The 26,125-nt window shown below is 41.2% G+C and overlaps 2 protein-coding genes across 11 annotated transcripts in view; one reads left to right on the top strand and one right to left on the bottom strand.

Moving 5' to 3' along the window:
- The window catches only part of POLQ (DNA polymerase theta), a 129,447-nt gene extending 113,227 nt beyond the window's left edge, over positions 1-16,220 (top strand). The window contains exons 20-25 of one of the 3 annotated variants that reach the window (XM_038386711.2): positions 495-679; positions 1,459-1,570; positions 3,040-3,164; positions 4,983-5,136; positions 6,376-6,485; positions 14,954-16,220. In XM_038386711.2, the coding sequence (XP_038242639.1) occupies positions 495-679; positions 1,459-1,570; positions 3,040-3,164; positions 4,983-5,136; positions 6,376-6,485; positions 14,954-15,067 (800 nt within the window). In that variant the 3' untranslated portion in view covers positions 15,068-16,220. The remainder of the gene's footprint in view (positions 1-494; positions 680-1,458; positions 1,571-3,039; positions 3,165-4,982; positions 5,137-6,375; positions 6,486-14,953) is intronic. The other 2 variants (XM_038386710.2, XM_038386709.2) reach the window with 2 other exon arrangements.
- A 4,231-nt stretch (positions 16,221-20,451) lies between these two features.
- Positions 20,452-26,125, bottom strand: part of STXBP5L (syntaxin binding protein 5L) — a 451,068-nt gene continuing 445,394 nt past the window's right edge. For all 8 annotated transcript variants that reach the window (XM_043512693.1, XM_043512690.1, XM_038378599.2 and 5 more), the window contains one exon: positions 20,452-25,186. In XM_043512693.1, coding sequence (XP_043368628.1) covers positions 25,145-25,186 — 42 coding nt within the window. In that variant the 3' untranslated portion in view covers positions 20,452-25,144. The remainder of the gene's footprint in view (positions 25,187-26,125) is intronic.

Below are 26,125 nucleotides of genomic sequence, written 5' to 3'. Positions count from 1 at the left end.
ATATGTACATCTTTTTAGGCAGGCTGATTGAGCAGCAGCAGAGTCAAGCCTGAAGCTATTCACTGACAGATTGGGGCAGGATAGCACACATGAGTTCTCACCCAGCCTCATATCAGCTAAAAGTATCTGCAATGGGAGGCAGAGGCATGAGAGAGAGAAGCTACTAGAGCATCATATTGGTGAAAAGCTGTTCAGAAGTGGGGCAGTAAGTGTAGTTTTGTATGCAGTAATCTGCTTAGCCAAATGAGTTTCCACTGCCTTTCTTCTTGGGCAGCCCTGTATTTACACTTATCTAAAGATACCAGTGTGAGTGAGTGGAGAAATCTGATTTGGCAATGTGTTGCATTTCCTTTGCTCCTGTGTAAAGGATGACCCAAGGGCAAGGTAGATGAGGATCTGGTTTGTAATTTCTTAGGTGATGGACTTGGACATGATAGCTGAGTGTTAATTTATGAAAGGTTATTGTTTGGATTTATTCGGTCTGCTGGCTGCAGGAGGTTTAATCTTGGCTGCTGATTACTCCCAACTTGAGCTGAGGATCCTTGCTCACTTGTCTCGTGACCACCGGCTCATTGAGGCCTTGAACAGTGGAGCTGATGTCTTCAAGAGCATTGCAGCTGAGTGGAAGATGATTGATGCTGAAGCTGTTGGAGATGAGATAAGGCAACAAGCCAAGCAGGTAGTCTTTGGTAAAATTTCTAAACTCCATCAGACATAGCAACTTAATGGGTAGAAAGGACTTGATCTAAGGTTATTGAAGTAAAGGAGCTCTCTGCCTCTTCAAAAACCTATTTCCTTTGGCTATTAGATTATAAAATGGGGGAATGTAATAGTTTCTCCAACCCCTCCAGGAGATAAAATAGTTGCCATACGGCCTCTACCCAGAATATTTTTAAGCACCCTGTCAGGAGGTTTTGATTGTTCTGTCAAAGAAAACTATCTCCAGGAAGATGGGAAGAGGGAGAGGGGGTTCATAATTTTCTGCAGTCATCAAAATACATTGGGATTTGAGACCAGTATTGTATACTGTTGGCATGAACACAGCTTAAACTAATAGCTGCAAATTCTGAAGATTTTCTAGTCTTTTCTCCCTTTTCTCCTATTACTCTTAAGTGGATTACTTGGAAAATGGGTGAAGGGAAGTTGCATTTTTGTGTGCATCAATCACTTGCCTCTTCTAAAGATAGGATACTGGACTGGATGGACCAGTGGTCTGATCTGTCACAGTAAATCTTATGTTCCTCAGAAGATTCACGTTCAAAATGGTGTCCTTGAAGTGTGTGATAAATGTCATTTTTCCGTGAATGCAGAGTTATGATATCCCTAAAGCAATAGGATCCAGACTGAAATCCTAAAATCATATTGGGATTTACTCTTTTCCACAGTTTAACTTGTGTTAATACTGCTTTCTGAATTGCTAACCATGTACTTGTGATTCTGCTGTCTTTTCTCTGACAGATTTGCTATGGAATCATCTATGGAATGGGAGCTAAATCTTTAGGAGAACAGATGGGTATTGAGGAAAATGATGCTGCTTGCTACATTGAATCCTTCAAATCCAGATACCCAGGTAAGGCACACGTTTGTGGCCCTTATTCTTTTCCCTCAAATTCCCTCCCAGACTGTTTCAACTCATAACTCCTTCTATGCCTAAAGAAAAAGATTCTCAAGGTTGTATGTGTACACAAAGTAATGCAGTCTCTGCTTCCACATATACTCTGTGCCCCTCCTTTGTTAATCTATGTCTTGTAAATTAAATGCTGCATTACTTCAATGATTTTGTTGTTTTTACTGTCAGTAAGTCCATCCTGGAAGGTTGACTTTTTTTTTTTTTTTTTTAAAGCTCCCAACTTGGAATAAGTTCCTTATTAGAACATGAAGGTTTAAGGATATGTAATATTTGTGGATCTAAGGACTCGATTTGTCATTTGAAAACACAATTAATGATGAATTAATGAATGATCTTTTCCACATTGCCTTCAACTTTCATCACATCTTAAGCAGCTTTGCTTTTAGCCATGCCATTTTTATCTGGCTGCTCAGAGTAGCTCCTACACACTTTATATAAAGACATCATACTTTTAAGGAGCATCTCAAATTTCCTTGGAAAAACAGAAAATGAGCAGAGGTCAAGTGGGATGAGTCACAACAAGCTTTAATAGGAGAGCGTGGAGCTGAGCTGAAAAATAATGAAGTGAAGGAAACAATATCTCATAACATTTCATAGTACAGAACACTTACATGTAATACCAATTCATCATACTAAATTACACACATAATATAATCAAGTAATGCTGTCTCTATTTTGAATACTTTTCTTTTAGTATATCATGTTGTTGTTTTTAACATTTTCAGTTTTTTTCAAATCCTTAAAAGAATCTTTCTAAAATCCTAAAACTGGAGGAGTTTTAAAATATGTAAATTTGTCCACTTCAGTACAACTCTGATCTGAGCTTGATGGTTCCCCAATGGACAGCACACCCTTACTTGGAGTTTCTTTTTACTGCTCAAGACACATTCTGTCCTTTCCTTGCAGTTGGATGAGTTCCTTTTGTTGTAAAGATCTGAAGTCACACTGTACGGGGCATCAAGGGCTCCGATTCTTTCTTTCAATTTATATCCCTTCAGTGCCACCACAAGTCCTAATTTCCCAGAATAAAGAATAAATAGCAGTGGTGTAACATTGACATCCTACCACTTGGAATACAGTTGTGCATAGTTAGCTACAACCTCATTCTCCTCCCAATCATAATAAACTAACCCTGGAGATCTGAATATACACCTAAAAGAAAGGTCACTCGTTTCCCCTGTCTCGCAGGGGGAATGAGAAATGTAAGGACTTCCTCTTCTTCACATATTAGTGATGTGATATTTGGGATTCCAAAGCTAGTGTCAGTGCCTTAGCGCAAAAACAGAGTATGGAGTAAACATGAAATACCAGACGCTCTAGCATAAAGAGCACAATATAGTGAGGGAGTGATGGCTCTCTGGCAGTAGTGTGGAATGATGGGATATTCTTTGTTTTGTTTCCTTTCCCAGGGATTCAAAAATTCTTGAAGGAGACGGTGAAGAAATGCAGCAGGGATGGTTTTGTGCAGACCATTCTGGGGAGGTGCAGATACCTGCCAGCTATCAGTGATCCAAACCCTTACAGCAAAGCTCACGTATGTTGAGGACTGTTCTTTCTGAACAGTAGAAATTCCAGCTGTACTGGACCACAATTATATCCTAACTCTGAAGTGGTGGTCATTGTGAAGGATGCTTAGTTGGTTATTGACTTGCTGCTTCTCTGTAACATGACAAAAACAAATGGGCATTTAGATAGGTATGCTAACGTTCCTTGGGGGTTCAGCTGGGAACATTTGTTCTGATGGTTGAACTCCAGGAGAGACCCTTCTCCAAGATCATTATTATTATTTATAATAGTAGTTTATATAATAATATAATTATTTATAATAGTGCCTATACAGTGCTTGGTGCTTTCCAAATATGGAGGAATGCCCCATCTCTGCCCCCAAAGAACATGTCATCTAAAAAGATTTATCAATCAAATATTTTTGAACACTTAAATGTCTTTTTTTCATCCCACCATCAATGTGGCTTTACCAAGTTCGTTCAGGGCATGCACGTTACTCCAACATTCCATTAGTTCAGTGTTTTCTTAATTACCTTTTTAGAGCTTTTTGGTCATACTCTGAAGTAAGTCTGCTGCAGCTTGGTGTGTAGAAATTGTCATGGTTATAACCTCTTCATGACCCTCACCTAGGAGTTGCAGTGAGTAATTTATTGATTTAAATGGGCACAATTTAAAAAAGTAGAGCAACGTTTAACTCTTTGGGATAAACAAGTCCCAACCAACAGTCTTCATGAATTGCATATTGTCTGGATTTCATCAAAAAGATATTTCAAATTCTGCACTTTTGCTGGTTAAAAAAAGGAACCCTTTAAAGGAAAACTGCAGTGACTAGACAGCTGAATGTTTACAAAATACGAGACTATGTATAGAAAATGTTTTGCAAGGTGAATCTTAGAAATATCTTGTCACTGTTTTGCTGTTTCCCTAATAGTGAGTTGACTCGGTAGGGAAGCAGCCATTTTCCTGACATAGCATTAAATTCTCAGTAGGAGGCTCAGTTATAATAAAGCATTAGGACTCAGTGGAAATACAGATACCAAATAAATGCATGGAGAAACGGCAGACTTTCAAAATTGATACAAGAAGTTGGGGTTGGTTTGTTTGTTTTTACAAAAAGGCTAGTTGGGTGAATTTAAAAGTTGCTAAATCTTATAGGTGCTACTTGATTAGACTGTGAAGAGATGCAACTTCTGTTCAATTTTTACTTTTTAAAAATTATATTTAAGACCCTTATAAGATTGATATTTTATTTTAATTTCAGCTTCCTTTAAATTTTCCTTCGTGAATTTCAATTAGGAGGGGGAAAAAGAAGAACCTGTGAAGAGAATTTACTTGTTTGAGGAGAGCATTAGTAGAGAGAGCTCTCTTTTATGTGAAAAACCTGCCCTTAAACTGTAGTAGTGTAGCTTGTTTTGGTTTTTGAACAGGTTGTAATCTTCTGACAGGCAGGATTTGCCACAATAGATCAGACCTCTGATCCATGAAGTCAATCATCTTGCTTCTGGTGGTATCCTATACTTGATACTTTGCAAGAAGGCACAAGCACCCCATAATGCATCCAGCTAGTTGTGTGATTGTCTTCTGCTGGATGAAATCAGATCTCCACAAGTGTGATGGTCTCCCCCTGATGGCTGATAAAGGTTATCAGCCTTAGGGCTAATAATTTCAAGTATATGAAAATTCTTCTCTAGTGACAAGAGGCCTGTGGTTTGTGTAAGAAATTCTAACTTCTCTTCCCCATGCGAGTTTCATGAAGTTGTGTGTCTATTTGTATGTCACCATAGATTTGTTATGACGTGTAACATACAGGGTTTATACCATGGAGTGATATCTTTGTAATCCTCAGGCAGAGCGCCAAGCTGTGAACACAGCAGTTCAGGGTTCTGCTGCTGACATCGTCAAAACAGCCACTGTGAACATTCAGAGGCGGCTTGAAGCATTCTCCTCAGCAGTGAAGTCCCATGGACATCTGGAGAGCTTATTCCAGAGCAAGAGGGCAGGTATGCTTTCTTTCTCCTTTATATTTGATGTCAAAAACCCAAAGGTGATAAAAGTAGCTTAAAATAAAAGCCCACTATAGCTGGGGGATTTGGGCAAGTGGTGGGGAATAAATGTTTTTCTCATACCGGACTAGTCTGTATTGTTGCGGAGGGTGGGTGGGTGGGCAGGCAAGTCCCAAGTAAGAATGTCTGCTCAGCTTGTGAATGAGAACAAAATACTTGTATCTGAAAACCCTAATTACCTGAATGGTTCAGGGGGCATATCAGAAATTTGTATAATTGGACTAGGAAAACAGGAGTTCAGTTGTGCTAATTTCCATGATGTTACTACCGATTTGTTTAAAAAGGGGGGGGGGGGGGGAGTGCAGATGCTTCATCTTTAAAGGCAGTGAGAAAACACCAATTGTAACAACAGGTTGGTCAAAGAATATAGTTTCCATTAGATTTAAGTCTGGAGTTTGTTTTTATTTAAGATATAAAGGTATGGTACAAAGCTTTTGTCAGCATCAATTTTAGGTGTTAGACTGTACTGAGGATTGAATGAAGCCATTGATAGCCAGTATTTTGTCTGAACTGGAATCTCTCTATTTGCGCTCTCACCTGCCAATTTCTGGGTCCACTTTTTTAGCTCTTAACATGGAGCATGCAGAAGGGATTCTGTTTTTGGCAGGTGTGGCCTGCTAAGATTCCATGTATACATCTGTTGTTTAGTGCTTTGGACAAGGACTGCTTATGTTTTTCAGTAGCAGTAGCTGGAACTCCAGATCAATGGAGTTGGCTGGGTAAAGCCTCACTGGCTCTTTAGAATTAGCCATTAAAACGGTTTTGGAAACGGAGCCGAATTCTAATTCATTGCCTGAAAGAACAGTATACACCACGTTCTCATTAAACCCGATGTGATTGTGTTTAAAATTTTCTTGTAGAACAGATGGTCTGGGAGAAGTGGTTGTCTTTGTTTTTTTCCTAATTTACATCTTTATAATTTAAGGCTAGAATGTTTGTATTTGAAAACCTTTGCATTAACATTCTTTATTTCCAGACAGTTGTATGAATATTGATATAATAGCGTAATAATGATATTGTATATATGTACCCTTGTGTACATGGATTTTTTTCATCTTGGAGTTCTGTCATGCAATTCTTGTTTGTAGCATTATGAATGTATATAGGTCTTTTGAGCTAAAACAGAGATGATTATGTGTAATGCTGGTTAACTATGTATATCTTTTCCCTGCGTAGGAAGGTTAGAGAGGAGAAGAAACAGAGAGATATTACAGAGTGGAGGTTTCTTCATCCTCCAGCTCCATGATGAGCTCCTCTATGAGGTTGCAGAAGATAGTGTAATTCAGGTAGGAGTGTATTTGCTTTTCCAGCCCATGTACTTTTCTATAACAAACCGGTTAAGTTTCATTTCTAGAGGTCTGCCTTCTGTTTCTTGAGTCATCTGCAGACTCATGCCTATAAGTTTATTACAGTAAGGTTTCTCGTAAGGCCAGATGGGTGTAAAAAGAGTAACAGTCTTGGGTCCAGGCTCTTTGAGTAAGACAGGAAGTCCCCTACCTAAAGTTTTTATCTGCTAGCCCAAAGCAGTGCCACCCTGGCTTAGCATGCTGAGAGTACCTGAAACTTCCTTACTGACTCAGGATGGTGAAGTAGCTCCTCTGTGCAGCTGCACAGAATGTGTGTACTCCACCGGCAACTCAGTATTGGTGTGCAGTTTTTTCTCCTTACTTTGGGGAGTCTTTGAATTTGGGGGTTTTCTGCCTGATGGGGCCAACTTGGCTCCGTGCATTGGGTCACTAAATGTATTCTTGTTTGTTTATTTATTGTAGTTTAAAATCTGTTTATGTGGGAAGGAGGATGCTGTGCTTTTGGTGCTTGAGGTCTCTTTCCCTTCTTCAGCTTTTGTCTTCCCGGATGTCACCGAAGGAGCAGCTTCAAAAATCACAAAATATTTATCACAGGCAAACTTACTCACTGTTTTTATTGCCTGGAAAAGGAACGTGGCTGGCTGTGCTGTTCCACCGGTGCCAGAAGTCTCATGCCGAGAGTGTGTCTAGAGGCACTCTGCTTCATTTATGATCACTGATAAATCCAAAGTGAAGTTAGCCCAGAAGACTTCCAATAACAAATATTATGATATGCTGGAATGAAATAACCCCATCTGGCACTGAGCACGTCAGTGCAGATCTAGAGGGAAGAGTCCCCAAGCTGTGTTTCCACACCTTCAATGTGTCTGACTCTCTCAGGACAGAGGGAGAGTGCTGTGCAGGTGGTTGGCATCGATTTCAAGAATGTGATGCTTCAGACACTCAATGAGGCATGAGACAAGGAGATCATATTTGATATGTTTGCTGATACTCCTCTATCTTTGACTCCTGGATGGGATACTTCAAAACCTCTAGCGACTCAGCTCTTACGGTTTTGTCTCCCCTCGAGTATGATGAAAGGCTATGTACCTTGTATACCGTTTTGGCAAGCAGGCTAAGCCAATTGGTAATAAGCTCACAGGTGTGGTTTCTGGATCAAGGAGAAGCAAATGAGATCTTTCTAAAGTGGGGCATGCCCGAGAGAGAAATCTGTTCTCCTCTTCTCTCCAGTGAGCACCAAATGCTCTTCTGCACAAAGTGTCAAGTGAAGGCTGTGTTGGAAGATGACATCTCCATTCACTACTGGTTGGAAGAAGTTAACATGCATCTTTCCTATCCTATTACTGCTGGTTCTGATTAAGTTGAGGAGATATAAATAAAGATTCATAGAATCCTAGAATATCAAGGTTGGAAGGGACCTCAGGAGGTCATCTAGTCCAACCCCCTGCTCAAAGCAGAAACATTCCATTACCTTAATGGTCCACCACTGGCAAATAAGGTTCTCAACACCATTTAGGACTACCAGTGGCTATTCCCAGTGTGTCTCACTACATCACATCACACAGAACAGGGATACCTCTTGACATCCTGCTCTGAGATCCCTTTCCATATAAGCTGTGACTCCAAATCAAGAATATGGTTTTTTTAGGCAAGTGCAGCCTTTTTAGCTGCCTGGAAGGAGTTTGACAGAATGGGATACCTGTTCAGATTGCAAGGTGTCCTGCTGTGAAAAAGTCTGATGTGGATCCCTTCCTGCACCCCACATGAAAGCTGTTTGGTTTTGTTCTTCACTTGTATGATCCATCATCTTAGAGTTCACCTCTTCTATTTGGCTTTCCACGAATGCATTGAAGGTAGACCAGCTTCTGGGACCTCTTCTTCAACTTAATTCTGTGGGTTCACGTTCCTAAAAAGAGGCCATTTTTCTGGTGGTAGATATCAACTCCCCAACTGAGAGAGTTTCAGATGGTAGTTGACTGGTCCAACCATTTTTTAAAACTAAGTTTTTAAAGATAGGATGGTATTTAAAAAAAAAGTATCCCAAATTGCTTCCACAGGTGTCAGAATTCCACCTTCTGCATCCTGTCAGTAGTTTTCTCCACATTTACATGTCCATTCCAGAGCAGCCTTTCTCCTTAAGATTGATATGAAAAGGTTCCAATGTTTCAATCTGAAGTGGACTAAAGTTCCTTTAGACTATCCAGTCTTCTGCGCTTTGACACTGGATCAATATGTCATGCTGTCTCTAAAAGAACTATGGCCAAATATGTTTTCTGATGCATCCTTTATTGTTATTTAACAGGCCTGCAACTTCATAGTCACCTTAAGATAGAAGTAATATCAGCTTCTGTAGCCTGCCTCAGAACTGTTTCCATCCTATAGATTTTCTGTGCAGACGCTTAGAATCCTCTACGTATTTGCACACGGTATCGTTGCCTGCAATCAGTCTTGTATTTCTACTTCAGATTTAGCTAGCTAATGTTACAGAATCTGTTTCCAGCTGAGTGAGTGATCACCTTTTCCCTCTTCTCTTTATATTTTTGAAGGCATGTTTCTATGTTTTGGATTGTTTTTTGGGGCAGGTGAGATAGTTGACTACCCACAGGCCTTGGGACAACTTGTTGAACTAGAACATATCTTTTAGAAAAACATGGAATGTTTTAGTCTCCAAATTGGATAAGAGAAAAGTTTCTCTTCTTTACTGGTGCCTCATATAGAGGTTTTAGCATTATGTAAAACGTACTGTTTTTTGGCTGCTACAGCAGTTCTGGTCTGTGGAGAATTAGCCCAGTTACATGCATAATGCTAGCTCTAATTTATTTCCAGCTGCTAAAGTGCATTCAAAAACAACTAAAAATATCCATCTAACCTGTCTATGTATTTATATGTCCCTAGTCACCATAGTATCTGAACACCTTCCGAGTATTTCAGATGAGAAGCAATGATAATCTCTTGCTTTCTCTATTCCCCTTCCCAGTCTGTATGGGAAACATGCGATTCATTTATTGGGTCGTTTGTGCATGTGAGAGGGAGAAGAACTTAGTTCTGCAAATGGCGAGCTCTCTAGTTTAAGTTCAGTGCCTGTGGAAGTTTTGCCTCCTGTGCTCATGAGCTTTCCACGATGGTCAACAGGTTCATCATTCTGCTGGAACATAGCAGTCATTGGAGGTCATGGTCAGAGGGAAAGGCAATTTCTCAGGTATCATGGGCCAAAACTGGGGAGGGCTTTGAATATCAGGACAGAGACCATGAATTGGACCCTGTAGTTAGTGTGGAGCCCGTGCAGTGTGTCACAGTTACCAGACTTACTGCACCTGTGACCACCCTCCTTGTCTCTTCAGATGCACCCCTTCTGACCTCTAGTCATCGCCTGACTTGGTGTGGAATCAAGCTATTCTCCCACTCACTAACCAGGTCCTGGGCTGCAGTCACTTGTGATTACCTCAGCAGATCTGACTTGGGTTCAGTACTTGCAGTTAATTTCTCTCCTGGAGTTCTGACAGTGATACCCAATGACCAAACAGCATTCTTAAAGCAAATTATTATTTATTTAGAACAAAAGCATTTTGGAAAAACAGATCTTACAATAGTAATCCTGTATCTACATGTACCTATTTCTCCCTAAGGCTTACTATTCCCTGGATGTGAGGAAGGCCCAATTTCTTCAGGCTCTATTCACAGAGTGTCTCTCTCTCGGTCAGCCTGTCCCCTTGGACAGCCCTTGATAATTGATCCCCACCCTTCCTCTCTTGTTTAGTGTCCTTTGATCTCTGAGTTCCCTGCCTGGCAAAACAAGTCTTATATCTTTGTTGGAGACAGGATACAGGCTCCTCAAGGCTAACAGTTCCCCCATTTTCTTGTAATTGTCCCCCAAGTGTTTTGTGTGGAGGTTCCTTATCTGGATCCATTTTGTTGCTTTCCTGCTCATTTTTCCCATAGTCCCCTATTAGGCTAGAACAATGCATTCCCGCAGGAATGTCTTATAACCCAATGTACAGTAACTTCCCATTACTGAGCAGGTCATATACAGTGTTACATCTCAGTATTCTTAGGTTGTTATATGGCAGCTCCACAGCCATCACACTGAGGTCAAAGCACTAGGGTGGTTTGTTCATGGTGAGATGTGTTGCTAAACTGACAGGCTGCAGCAATTTATACCAGAGAGGTTTTTCAGGGTATATGGCTTATTCCTAAATATAAATATAAATTACAATTACCAGGCCAGGAAGTTAGGAATGTGTGCTTCACTGTGGCCAAGTCTGTGTCTGATAAGAGGGCATGCAAACTTCTGGACAGTCACAGATAGAAGTGGATGGTTTTTGTTGACATAGCTCTTTGGGCATCCACTAACAATGAGGAGTCCAAAAGGACCATGAAGCTGTGGGGGCTAGTTTAATCCTCAGAGGACAGATGCCATTGACAGTTGGGGATATTAAAGAGGAGACAAGTTCTTCAAGCTACTTCCCTTTTCCTAATGGAATCACCTCAAGCTTTAGCCAGCTGGTCTTTATCCAGGGGAGGATTTTGGCTAGTCATTGAGAAAGTTAGGGAGTGGTGCTGTTTGATTGACATAAAGGCAACTGAGAGCTTGGTGTTGTGTCTGTGCTCCTAGTGCATTGTCCATGTTGTCTCATCAGCTATCCCAACAACTTCATTCAGGGTGTGTCTTCCATACAGAGTTAATTCAGGTGATCAGCACCCAGGTACTAGCAGCCGTACAGCAAAGCCATACTTGACTGTATCCACACTGGTACGCCTCATTCATGTGTGGAGCTAGGATTTCTGCAGCCACATCCCATAGTGGCTCTTTGAGTAGTGTCCCTATCGGTCCTCTACTTCATGTATGTGCGTGCCTCTTGAGTCCTTGATCAGAGATTTTTCCCTTAGCATTATCCATTTGGCCTGCGTACACTCCATGTGTCTCCTTGTGCTGGACATTGAGGCTAGGTAGGGGTGCATGGGTGAACTGCCCGCAGCTTTCTCTCAACTGCCTTGGCCTAAGACAGAGGCCTAGCGTGTATGCCTTGAGCATGCCTGAGCTATCGTGTTTCTGCTTTCCTATAATTGTTTTTTAGGGTTGGTTAGTTGTGAGTAATATTACAGTGAGTTAAGTAGAGATTATTAGTGAGAAAATTGTTTTGTTCCTCTCTCTCCCTCCTCAGGGATCCTTATTTTCCTGTCAGGGAATGCTTGGCTCACCAGATTTTAAATGCTGTCTTTACTGCTGAGAGGCTCCATCTGTTAGTAATGGCCACACGGGTTCACATACGCAAAGGACCTGTTTGTAATGGACAAATCAGAGTACCCACTTTTCATGGATACTGAGCATCTATCGGTACCAAGATTCCAATCTCCAGATCTCCACTGTTCTTTGGTACCCATTGGACAATATTGAGGAGGATGAAGGAGACTTCCAGTTGGTCTCTTCCATTTTTGTTCAGTGTTCTCCGACATGTCCTTTCAGAAATCTATTTTTTAACAGTAACAGGGAAGATCATGCTCATCATCAAGGTGGTGGAACCAACCCTGAATCCCACCCCTACTTGTATATTGCCCCCCGCAGTGGCCATACTGGGACCCCTGGACTGCTTGTCAGCAGCAATTTGCTAGATCACTGGCACTGTCTCATAGGGAGGCTAGAGTATTACAATCCTCTCCTCCCCAGCCAGCTCTCACACAGGAGGAGACGTTGGAGGAGCAGGAGATCAGGGCGGATAAAGATCAGCTTCATCGGTAACTTTAACAACAGACACATCGCTGTTGGGAGGGGAAGCCCACCTCCAATGCTCTCTTGACTCAAGGCAGATGGACAACTAGGAAACCAATCTCCAAATGAATTTGTTGGAACTCAGGGCAGTTCGCCTGCACACCCGTATATAGCTTCGCTGTCTGGCCTGAGGAGAGACGGAGCATGCGCAGGCCGAACAGACACTGCTAACGGAAAAGCTCCAGTCAAGGACTCCTTAAGTGGAACACCCAGAAGGGGACATATCTCAAAGAACTGCAGTTACTGTACAAGGTGAATAACCTCATCATCTTAGCACTTCCATAAGCTAAGATAAGATTCCTTCCTAATGAATTGTGGGAGAACTTGTCTATTCTTATGGGCACACATAGAGAATTGTTGGAAGGCTCTGGAGGACTATCAAACTACTCGAGTAGTTTAGCCTGTATCCACTCTCCAAAGTGGACAGATTACCAGCCCGAGTGCAAGCCTTGCTCAGATATTAACCTGTTGCCCAGGACAGGCCACCTAGCCCTGGTTGAAAGCACCACCATGGTCGGGCGAGAGGTTTTTGTGTGTAGATGGGAGCTGGGGTGGGGCAACATTCAAATAAGAGCCTGAGTTAACACTGTAGTGAAGTCAAGCTCACTTTGAATAATATGGGGAGAAGACTGAGCCTTGCAGGACTCCACAGCTCAGGTCTTTGGAAGTGGAAAGTAGTTGTCCATATCAACTCTGTGGGTTCTGTCTGAGAGGAAGGGCCTGAGACATTTCAGGGTGTTTCCCCTTCATTCTTGCAGCCTCTTGGAGGCAGAACAGAAATATTTGGTGACCAAAAGAATCAAATGCTGTAGAGGCCCATCTGGTGAGTATGGACAAGAAGAGAGAATTCTCACCAGAGCCACCAGTGGTATCTTGCCCTGACGCCTGACTGAGCGGGATCCAGGGCCAGGGTATGGATCCCTATAGGTGACACTGAATACTGTGTTTAACTAGCTTCTCAGTTAGCTTGCTTAGAAAAGGGAGCTTGAAAGTGTGGAGTGAAAAGTTTGTCCCTCGCTGGATTATTACGTGCTTCAATTTGTGTGGCAGGTTCCCTGTATCAAAGGAGGTGCTAACTATCTGCTAGATGGGAGTTCCAAATATTCTCTACTCTCCCTCACCATTCAGAAAAGGCAGGGTTCAGAGTATGCCAATAACATAAATGTCATCAGGACATCTATGGCTAATAATTATGTGTATAAATGAATATTTTCCTAATGATGCTATTCCATGAAAGCAATTGCTGTATGTTGCATGATGATGGCGAATGGGAGGGAAGGTATCCATGAGATGATGATCTGCTGGGCTAGAGAGATATCCTTGGAAGATTTGGTTCTCCAGGAATGAGAATCTGTTGTCACACTCACCCCTAAACTGAAGCAGATTCCTTACTTGTAATGTCAGTGTTAATGTGTAAGCAGATTACAAGTAAGCAGGGCTGGCCTGTGCTCCACTTCCCCTCCAGAGGCACTAGGAGTTGTCAGGGTTTTAGAATTTGCTGATCAGATTGAATCTGGTTCTTCTTCCTAGGGTCAATGCAGGATTGCTCCTCACAGGACACTCTTCTGTTTCATCAAACCCTTTAAAAGTTCTAAGGGATATGGCTTCACTACTTCTCTTTCACTACAGCCCAGTATGTGTCTCGGGGCACTTTCCCTGATATTGAGTATTTTTCCTATTCTGTTTCATGCCCCGTGCTCCTAGTTACATACCTATGTATCGCACTAAACAATTCCTTTCCCTCACTAAGATTACCATCATACAGATCTTCAGACATGTCCATGCAGACTTCCATGTTCAGCACACATCTTACCCCTTGCTTTGTCAAGCTAGATATATTAAAGCAGCTTGCTATAACATAGGGTTTATTTCTTCACTATGTATTTTCTGTACCCTCAATGTCATGATTCACGTTTCCGATATCAATAGCATACACTGAATGAAGAATAGAAATTTTTGTGGTCCATTTGAGCCTGAAAAGTCTGAAAATTTTAAAAGCTTACATTGGGGAAATCAGTCAGGCAAGTGGGGAGATGATACTGAAGTTCCGGGTTAATTTAGGAAGAACTGTGGCTGGCATAGATTTTTAGAAGAAAAAGTTGACATTTGTACAGTATAGTATGTGTTGTAATACCTCTTTGAGTATGTTACATGTCTGTGTGATTATGTTTTTATTGTGATCATGGGTATTATGACATTCCATTGGGATAATTTTGGTAAAATTGTTTTCCCAGTTGCTTGTAACTGTCTCTTGTAGAGTACCTCTTGTACCGACACAATGAGCTCTTTATTCCTGGGGATCCTTGCTTTGTGTCTCTCCGTTTATGTAGCTCCTCAAATGATTTGCTTTAACCTCTCTCATTTGCATGTTTTGGGAAGAGTGTTTGGTAGAATCTGTTTCTGGCTGAAGCAGGAAGATAGGTCTCCAGTGTATGCAGCTCCTTAAGAAAATGTATTAATACTTTCCTGAGTCTCTCCTTTCATATATCTTAATCATACTTGAAACATTCAGTCAGATTCCTGTCAATGGAGAACCTATCCAAACACACACACGCACAATGGAAAGCTCCAAGCCCCTGACCTGCCAAACTAATGATGATGAAATGGAGCATCTGAAGTGTGTGGCTCTAGGTCCCTCAACAGTGCATTGAAACTTCTAACCTTGTTTGTTTCCTTTCAGGTAGCTCAGATTGTCAAATACGAGATGGAAAATGCCATAAAACTCTCAGTGAAGCTGAATGTTAAAGTGAAAATTGGGCCTAGCTGGGGAGACCTGCAGGAGCTAGAGTTGTGAGCGTGAAACAAGACCCTCTCACAGGGATGAGGCTTTGTGCTCCATGGACTCTACAAGGCAGGTGCCAACTTACGTACAGGTGGAGACATTATTAACTGCACATTTATTATCCAGCACACTACTTATAAATCCAGCAAGTTGATAGCTAATTGGTGCCTTTCTTTTTACTAAGCATGTTACAGACTGGCTTCTTAAATGTGTTTTGGAAGTGTTGTATGAATTCCCCCAGGCAGACTTCTCTATAAGGTCAGATGGCACAGCAAGGAATGTTTACAGTTAATTTCTAAATGCTAATATTTAAATGAATTCCTATTAAAATATTTAAACTAAGGCTATAGATTTTAAAAAACCCAAACCTAATGAATTTACTGCATCTGAAGTTTAATGGACTTTTTAATACAATAAAACATAAGTCACTCAGGAAGTGTTCCTGCAGAGCTGTGTACAGGAGAAGAAATAGGATGTCACTGTATTTGTATTTAATGACAAACTTTGTGCATGTTCAACACATTGAGCCCTGCTGTTGTCCTCAGGTGATGGCAAAATTTTTGGAGATGGTATTAAAGTGTGGAAATGATTTTACAAACGTTGTGTTTTATGAGTAGAATATTGCCTCATGGTGTGCATAAGCCAGAGCAGAGAATTCTCTTTGCTAGAAGGAACACTGTTAGCCTGCTAGGGCCTTAGTATTTTAAGGAAGTCATTGGTTTGTTGCATCCCTGTTGCCTCCATGCTGTTCATCTTAGAATTGACCCTCAGAGGGTGGTGATGTTTTTGAATAAAAACAAAACGTCCTTGAAAAGTCCTAATCTGCAATGCTCAATTTAAAAAAATAAATAAATAAAAATAAAAACCTTGCCTGGGGAAAATCTGGAGCCAGGTGACCAGAAGAAGCAATTTTCCCAGTACGTGCATTTTGGGGTCTGTCGTGTTGATGAGTCATTTAAACAGTAGCTGACTTCTTGCTGTAAATGACTCAGCCTTAGAAACCAATCTTTCCCCTACTTTAGTACAATTACTACTGATCAACCTGGACTGGAGATTGTCTAGATTTCACTTTTTACGTCTGTGTTAACATCTTCATTTCACTTAGAATGTTTAGATGGGGTGGGATCTGAGTTACTACAGAGAATTCTTTCCTGGGTGTCTGGCTGGTGAGTTTTTACCACATGCTCAGAGTTTAGCAGATCGCCATATTTGGGGTAGGGAAGGAATTTTCCCCCAGGGCAGATTGGCAGAGGCCCTGAGGGTTTTTCGCTTTCCTCGGCAGTGTGGGGCCCGGGTCACTTGCTGAAGGATTCTCTGCGCTTTGAAGTCTTTAAATCACAATTTGAGGACTTCAATAGCTCAGACATAAGTTGGGGGTTTATTACAGGAGTTGGTAGATGAGATTCCGTGGCCTGCATTGTGCAGGAGGTCAGACTAGATCATAATGGTCCCTTCTGACCCAACGTCTATGATTCTATGATAAACAGGTAGAATATCTTTTTCTAGGAATATAGGAATTGTGATACTAGAGCAGTCCTGAGGTCCATCTAGGACAGTCTCCTGTCTCTGGTAGATACCAGCACCAGCTGCTTCAGAGGAAGGGGTTAGAACCCCACATTAGGTCCTAATCCCTAAATGTTAGACATTTGGTTTAAACCTTTGAAGCATGAGGTTTTTATCTCCCTTACAAAATATCATGTGAGCATTAACTATTATAACTTTGGAATTCTTGTTATCCATATAAATGTCTGGTCTCCAATTTGCTGCCGTTTAATCTCATTGACTTCCCTTGTGTGTTATGAGACAGGGAGAACCGTGTCCACGCAATTTGCCATTCTAGCCTATTCTGGTTCATGTTCTGTTCTGCTCTGCTCTTGCCAGGCTGACTGAAGTCTTCAATTTCCCCAAAGGGTATGTCTACACTGCAATAAAAAATCCTTGGCACCAAGTCTTAGGGCCAGGTCAATTGACTCAGGCTACAGGGCTAAAAATAGATGCTCAGGCAGGAGTGTGGGCTCTGAAACCTCGGGAGGGGCTGGGTCTCAGAGCTTGGGCTTCTGCCCAAATTTGAATGACTGCACTACAACTTTTAGCCTTGTAGCCCAAGCCATGCGAGCATGAGTCAGTTGACCCAGTCCAGTCACAGCTATGCCACAGATCTTTTATTGCAGCGTAGAGGTCTGTGTGTCAGCTCATTGCTATTCACAGTGCCATCAAAGGATAGAGAAATTGCTCATCCCTGGGGCTAAAAGTTTCTTTTGTTCCATTCTACTGCAGAGAGTTAAGCACCAGCACTTGGTCTTCAGTGGAACCTACCCTCCCTCTTCCAGGTGCGTGCTCCTGGGTTCCTTCTGGGAGCAAAACACCTCAGAGGGATGGAAACTACTTCGTCTTAAGGTGCCATTCTTAATTGCATTCATGATAGCTGCAAAGTAGGGGAATTAAACTCATTTTAACTTGCATGAGAACTCAAGTTTTTGCATCCCCCCTGGAGTTTATTCTGGAGATTCATTCGGAGTTTCAGGTTAATCAATCTTTCATTTCACCTCTGTTGCAGTGACTGCTCTGGTCACGATAGTGAACTCCACTGCCCAGTTTAAAACCCTCATGAATTTTTGAAATGCCTTTTCCTTATTGTCCACTTTGCTGAGCCCACCTACCATCTCTTCCTTGTTGTGAGCAACTGCCCAATCAACCATGACAGCTCCACACACTAGACTCTCTCCTGCCTGGAGTAGACAGGAGGTATTGGATCTCCAATGGGGAGAAGAGGCCGTGCAAACACGGCTACGGACAAGTCATAGACACGTGGACATCTGCGAAAAGATTGCACAAGGATTGCAGGCCAAGGGGTATGATAGGGACCAGCAGCAATGCCGTGTGAAAGCAAAGGAACTGCAATAGGCATACCACAAGGCCAGAAAGGCCAACAGTCAATCTGGTGCTGAGCCACTGGCCCACCACTTTTACAATGAACGGCATACCACACTTGATGGAGACCCCACCAGCACCCCCAAAGCACTCTAGATATGTCCAAGGAGCCTGAGACACACAGGCCCGCTGTGAACAACAAGGGGGAAGAGGAGAGACACAGCAGCAGGGGCATCCAGCTATGCCATGAGCCAGGATCTTTTTGAGACTCCAGCATTCTAGCCAGTCCCATAAGCTGAATGCAGACAAGCCTGATGAAGGGGAAGGAACCTCAGGTAAGTGTGCATGCATTTTTCTTTACAATGTTTAAATGTAAAGATGATGCCCAGCCCACCCCAACTTAGCAGGAGTCAGGCATTGACTTTTCATTGGTTTACTTCTCCGAGAGGTGTTAGTGGTACGACAAACAGAGGTAGAGGTATCTGTTTTTCATTCCACAGTAGGGTTGGGTGGGAGGGCATGCAGAGCAGCTTCTTTGTCCATAAGAATGTTCCTTGTATCCTCCTGAGAGATCTTCATGAAACTTTCATGGAGGCTCTTAGCAACCCTTTCTTAAAGGCTTCTGGGGTGGGCTGCCTCATTTCATCCTCCACAATAGGATACTTTCCCATGCCATTCAACAATGACTTCAGCAGGCATCATAGCAGTAAACAGGCTAGTGGCATATGGGCCCAGACAGTTTTGGGACACCAGCAGCAACTGTTCTTTTGTTGCCCTCAGGAATGAGATATCAGCTAAAATCACCACCACCTGTGGAAAATAGTGGTACTATTCAGTGCCACTGAACTGTACTCATACCCATGGAAATAGAGGCCAAATAGGCAGCTGCTCCTTGATTGTCACCAACAACCTTCAATTGTTTTCGCTGTGTCCCACAACAAACTGTCCTCAAACAACCATCATATCCTCCATTGGTACAGTTCTTCCTGTGGCACTGCAAATATGAGAGAATTGTTTGTTCTGGGTTTGCAATGCTCATGAATGACAATAGAGCTCTTAGAGATGGTGAACAACAAGAAGTGGGATCTATTTAAAAAAGGCATGAAAATTATGGGGTATGTATGTCTGTATGGAATGGAGAAAGTTGCATGATGGGAACTTGACCCCCCACTTGCTCCCAATCACTCCTGCATGACTTATTTCTGCCCCATCATGCATTGCCAAAATTTTCCAAGACAGTGCACTGGATGATGGTGAGTGGCACACTGGGATAGCTACCCATGATGTGCTGCACTGTGCACTGACATGCACTCCTAGTGAATACATGCAGCACTGGTGGAAGGAGTCAAGTATGCACTCACAGGTGTGATATATTAACTGCAATGACTTTGGTAGATGCAAGTTGTATCAACCTAAAGTGTGTTGTGCAGACATGGTCCCAGGCTCTCTTGGTTGCACCAGAGGATCCAGCTGTCCCTGGCTGTCAGGTAGGCTCTGAAGTTTTAAGTATCTTCCACTCAGAAGAGTAGTAACGCTTTTGTTCTGAAGGCTGAAATGAGGGACAGAATCCACAATAACAGCTCAGTGAATTGTAGCTTGAGCCCCCTCCCTCCCCCCCCCCCAAAGCCAAGATTGGGTCCAAAGTGTATGGCCGTAAGTATTAAATCCTATGCTGTAAGTGTATGGTGGAGCAACAGAATCATATTGTGAGTAATTACCCCACATGCTCCTGTTCACCTCCCAGCCAAGGAGTAGGGGTTTTCACAGCAGCCACTCATGCAGAAACACTCCACAGCCATCTGGCGCTTGGATGTGGTGTACCATGGTGACAGTGTTTGCAGCTGGGTCAGGTACTCTGTAAAAAATCACGGTGTGCCTCTAATATGGAGGTGGGGTGAGGGGCCCTGTCCGTATGCTAGAAGACCAACAAACAACATTGCTGTTTTCTAAGACTGGGGGAATTGGGCTTATTGGTTCCATTTGCAAATGTGTGTAGAACATGTGTTGTTTTTTTGTGGTTCCTGTGACACTTTTTATGTTCTCTAAATTTCTTTGCATAATATAAGTGACCTGTCTAAGCAAATGGTGCAGCTGTAACTTACTCAAAGCTTGTGAGGGGGAGGGGGTGTTAAAAAGTGCTTCAGTTATTTAGGAACACAGCTCCCAGTGACAGTCCGTATATATTTTGACACTGGAATCTTAGGCAGGAACTCATGAGCCAAGGCAGTATGGCACTGATAACCCCAATAGCTCCCCCTTCCGCCTCTCTGCTCTGCCAGCATAGTGTGGGAGTCCCAGACAAAATGAAAATACAGAAATAACAGCTCAAGAGACTAACTTACAAGATGGCACTAGTGGGGCTTGACCTTGTATGGAAGTTGTAAACCAAAAAAAGCTGTATGTAGAAATGCCTACTGTAGTAGGGATGCTTAACCACATGGAATATGCATTATAAACCCTTTACCTAACTACATACCCCTGAAACTAGTGTGAAGTGCCTGAAAAAAGAGAATTACACAAAATAATGTCAATTCTTTCCTTTATTTTCTTTCCATCAGTTCTTTCACTGGGAACTCAGAATAGCTTCAACCAAAGGTGCCTTAATTTACCTTTGTGATGCCAGTTTTAGGATATCTGTCAAAACAGTAAATGGTTAGTGGAGCAGGAGGAGCGTGTGCTTCACTCCTGGATTTAATCTTCATTTTGAAATATAGGTGATGCCTCATTAATAAAAAACACACATAATTTGTCCACAGTTCCTTATGAGACAGAATATTGGACACTAGATTAAAAAAAATACAATTTTTGATTTTAGTCAATAATAACATAAGAGAAAACACAGGAATGGAAACTCTTTTTTACATGAATTACACCTAGATGAAGCGTTGTCAACAAATGGAAACATGCAACTCATTAATGAGAGAGAGAGTGTGTTCTTACTGAGACCCTACCAAGGCAGAATTAATCAAGACTGAAATATATTGTTTGCATTCACCTTTAGGTCATGAAAAGTGATGTGGGATACCCAGAGTAGAATACTTAAAGGGTGCAATTAAATGCAGTCTGCAATTTACCTGTGATATAATAGACACAATTTATAAATAGAATAATCCTGAGGTGTTGAATACAGCATTTACATTAGCTGTGATGCTTTTCCCCATTAGATACATACAGAATTATTTTTTCGGTATACAATTTATTTATTATAATACACACAAGGAATTGGGTGTGATGGTTTCTGAAAAAGGAATATGTAAAAAGTTGTACAGAGAATTTTTGTGATAGCTTCACACATGTCTAATCGAATATCTGTTTATATTTAAATATTTATGCAAAACCTATTTACTGCTATGGTGCCCGCTGAAGTCATTGTTGAATGGCATGGGAAAGTATCCTATTGTGGAGGATGAAATGATTATAGGGAACGAATCCTGGTGCTGTTACAGAATTTCATTAGATTTTTTTAAAATTTTTAAAAACAGAATTGAAGTTTAAAGTGGTCTAGGTCTAGGAGTTGGCTGCATATAAAATAGTTCTTACTAGTAAGGACTCATCTAATGAGAAGCCACATAATGAATCTAATTTAATATATTTTATCTGCCTATTGCACCCCTAGCTGTGTGTGAATTTTGTATATCTGATTGTTTGAGAGAGTGCATATTTTTGGGGGAGTGAAAAATGTATTTTCTAACAACAAAAAAATTTAATTGAGCAATATTATGCCAAAAGTGTTGCTAGAGATAGTCTTTTGTACTTTAAATCTAATGTAACCTATCTGGAGTTTGTATTTTTTAATTAAGAGTTTAGATGTTGAAAGAGCCTAAAAGTTATGGATTTTGCGTGAGCTGGTACTGTCTTGGTAGAAAAGGTGAAAGCACATTTGATATCAACATCTTCCTTAGAAAGACTAGTGTCCGAATTTTCCTCTCAGCAAGTAAAATCATTGCTATAATTATCAGCTTGAAGGCTGCAGCTTTATTACTCTTGTTACTAACAAAAAATGTTTAGGGTAGGCCTTTTAAAAATCCCACACTCCTCCTCATGTCACAAGAAACTAACTGGCCAGGCTTCCCTCACCCTCATGAAATTTTAAGGGGAAGGCACTTCCCACATCCACGACAAATCTCAATAGAAAGCATTTTAACAGTGTGCACTAACAAACTTATACAACATATACATTACATATATATATTTATATATATAGAACGTTCTATGTACAAACATATACAATTTTTTAGATTTCTACAGACTACAAGAAAATTATTATAGTCACAAGAGCTGAACATTACAGAAACAGGAATTTGTAACTTTCTGGAAAGATGCACAATATGCCAAAGAAGATATAGTTGTGACCTCCTGGGGAGTTTTTCTAGAGAAAAAGATGATGGATTTAAACATTCAATGTTTCAGGAATCTTAAATGCCTCTTTTGTGAAGTAAAGAGGCAACCTGAAAGCTACGGGCTAGTTTTCCCACTGATACAGCATGGTGTTAAATTAGAGACTGGTGCTAGAGCAAGTATAATGTAAATGACCTACTGGAGGCACATTTCCCTTTGCACAGGCTGTAACTGTTTAAACTGACTTGTGCAACTGCTTCATGATGGAGTGAGCTCTAGCATCTGTCTAAGGAGGCTCCCATTTCATTTAGGATCATAGGTTCCTGAACTGATGTTAGAGCAACACCTTTGTCTAAAAGCAGAATAACAAGCCAAGAATTTCTATACATTACAGACCTAGTACCATCCTAATCACTCATCAAGCTTTCTGCTAATTTTGCCTACACAGTCATGTGTGATGCATTTATGGATACTGCAACATGTCATTGAATTGCAATGGAAACTCCCAGTATAGCCAGTAAAGGAGGCGTACATAGCACCACCCTTGAATATCTTTTTCATACCAGTTATATTAGTATAGAAACAAGTGCAGTAAGTTACAGAACAAACTCATGTCCCTGGTAGAATGATTTCCCTCCTGTTTGGTCTGATCCTAACCCAGTGATGGTTTAAATACCTTCTCGAGTCTTGCAGATAAGTTAGGGAACATATCCTCTCTAAGGTGTTTGTAATTCTAAAGTGCCCACAAGATTAGTGATTCAGACTAACTATAGGCCAGAGTACATGTAGAGTAAACATGCAATTCACATAGGGGCTAGATTAGCCATAAGGCTTTTTAGAGGTCTATAACTGGATTATAATGGCCAAAGCTGTCATTTTAACCTTGCCCACAGCAAAATTTAAACATTCTGTATCTCAAAAAATTCATATTGAGCCATAATAGTGTAACCTTATGATGCCTCAGACTTGTGCCTTAGCCTTAATTCACACAGCTTGTGATGCCAGACTTCTGAATCCAAAACCTAATCTAAAATGGAGCTGAATTAAATATCAAACAGGTGTTTTCCCCAGTGAGCACCTACCCTACCACTAAAGATATGAGAAAGGAATAGCTGTGAAAGTTAGCAGTGCTTTCCATGGAAAAGCAGAATCCAGAGCAGTGTCTTGTGATCAAGAGTGTGCATTAAACTATCATGATAGAAACATGTAGGAAGTTAAAGCAAAGCTGATGGCTATGGCTATTTGGGAGATCACTAGCCGCAGCTGCTTTCTCAGACCATTTTCCTTCAAAGTGAATTCTCCTGATGCAAAGTGTCTCTGTCTCTCTCTCCCTAGTTGTACTTGTGCATACTTGCTAGCAAACTTGACGTTGGCACTTTGTTCCCAAGCCAATTTTAGAATCCATCTGACTTCACAGTTGGTTAGTTTGGAAATTATGCTCATGCAGAGGAGTAAAACTGAGCTGGGGAAGGAAATTGACAGTTATGTAATGGGAATTCTGTTCAGGCAAATGAATCATGATAAAGTACTCTGGAAAAGAATTGGACAGTATCTGCAAAATGAAGAAAATTAAAAGCCCATGATGGAAACCACAAAGCCCTGTGGCAGCAGCTTTATTTCACCAGTACCTTGCACCTCATGTAGGCCTTTACGCTTGTGCAAAGTAGATATAACGTGCTCCTGAATTCTCCACTCACTCATCTCTATGGCAGTGTTTTACACCAGCTTTGCACAGGTTTTAAGTGGTGATACACCAGGCAAGACAGTAGAGAAACCGGTCTATATAAAATTAAATCTGCAGGGCTTTGCAGCTTAAACCTGTTGCTGGTGCGATCAGCCAGCTTTAAATTGGGTTACTGTGCAATTTGCGGGAGAACTCTTTCCTGCAAGCCGCTGACTTGAGGGGATTTACCAACTTGACCCACTGGGCCCTCTACTTTCTTCAGCTGAATTCACTAAATTACTGACTCAGCGTCTAATATTGAAAAAACAAGGCAACCAAGTGATTCAGACACTCCTAGGGTGACACATAGTATTACAGCCCCCACAAAGGCTGCTTGAGATGAATCTAGCAAGCTGTACACATTTCTTTCAAAAAATTAGTGTTTATGGAAGGGGTTTCCTGTACTCTTTGGATTGGAAAGACATCCTCTATTCTCACTTAAATGACATCCCAACTGGCTCCTTCACAAACACTAAATAAAGCATTTGGATTGGATTTGGATGTTAGTTTATTCTTTGGATGGGAATTAAATAGCGCTGATGATTTCAAGCAAAGATTTTCTAAGGAAAAGAATTAGCAGCAAATAAGAAAATGCAGTTCATCTAATTTTTCTGTCCAGAATAGCAGCAACCATGCTTGAGATGTACTGGCTGTTTGTAGTGTAGTTTTTAAAAATAAAGATTTTTGCGGTCTCTAAATATTTTTTGCTCAGCATAGAAATCAATCCCTTTTTCTTCGGTCACAACATGCTCTCTTTTTAAGATGTCAATTGGTCATGCAAAATTGTATTTTTTTAATAAGTGCATTAACATTCTAGGTTTGTACAGAATATTTTTAACCAGAGACACGCTCCACAGTTCATTCCTAGAGCTTCTGAAAAAAGCTACATGCGAATGTGACTTGTTCAGTTGCTTTTGGAAAAAGATTTACTACACTGTGAGCCAGGTATTTTGACTAAAAGACCAATAGAAGTCTAGGCTCCATTTTGTGGGTTATAAAACTTCTCCTTGACTTCCCGCTTGTGGTGAATCCAAACAAATAACAGGAAAACATTTCCTAGGAGAAAGTTTTGCTTCTGGCCCGTGACTGGTAGCATTGGAAATAGGTTCCGCTTCCCTGAAGTGTTCTCATCAAAGCCAAGCACCTGCTTTAAAAGTCTAAAACTGGTACCATTTCTTGTCCTTATATTTCAGCATCAACTACAGAGATGGGAAATAAGCAAAATGAAAATTAGATACAAAAATCTGTAATGGTAAAGACTTGTGCTAAGTTAGAATGTGGTAGAACTCCGTTAGTCTCTAAGGTGCCACAAGTACTCCTTTTCTTTTTGCAAATACAGACTAACACGGCTGCTACTCTGAAAACTGCGTTAGTGGTATCACAAATGAAGTAGGTCCATTAATTGTCATGGACTTCATCAATCAAGTAGAAAAATTGGAGCAAACAAATAGTAGCAGGTTGAGCTTTGCCAAACATGTCATTTACCTCTGCTGCTGTAAAATAACTTTTTTTTTTCTTTCTGGAACTTCATAATTAAGTGTTAAACCTCCACAAAGAAAATTATTTACCCATAGCTCTTATTCACTGAAGAGACACGTCTCAGGGAATTCTTACTTTCGCACTCTGCTTTTTGCATAAGGTGAAGTAGGAACTGCTATAGATTAGGGTACGCTAGGTGCCTCGCCTCGCCTCCAGAATACCATCCGTCAGTACACATCTCTTTGAGGGTATTTTTTGCCTCACACTTATAACAGCCCATAAGAAAACCAAAAACAAATGTTCTCTTTGGGGTACTAGGTACATGGTAATCCAGCTGTACAGATATCTGGAAAACTGGAATTATAGCTAAATATTCCTTAAGGTACTTATTCTTCATTTCAGTTGATTACTACTCTTAGGACTATAGAATCATAAAATATTAGAGTTTCAAGAAACCTCAGGAGGTCATCTAGTCCAATCCCCTGCTCAAAGCAGGACCAAACACTAACTAAATCATCCCAGCCAGGGCTTTGTCAAGCTGGGGCCATAAAAACCTCTGAGGATGGAGATTCCACCACCTCCCTAGGTAACCCCTTCCAGTGCTTCACCACCCTCCTAGTGAAACACTGTTTCCTAATATCCAACCTAGACCTCCCCCA

Source organism: Dermochelys coriacea, chromosome 1 (assembly GCF_009764565.3).
Source record: "Dermochelys coriacea isolate rDerCor1 chromosome 1, rDerCor1.pri.v4, whole genome shotgun sequence".
In the NCBI taxonomy this organism is placed as follows: Eukaryota; Metazoa; Chordata; order Testudines; family Dermochelyidae; genus Dermochelys; species Dermochelys coriacea.
Note: the sequence above shows the minus strand (reverse complement) of the source record. Positions and strands in the feature narration are given on the sequence as shown.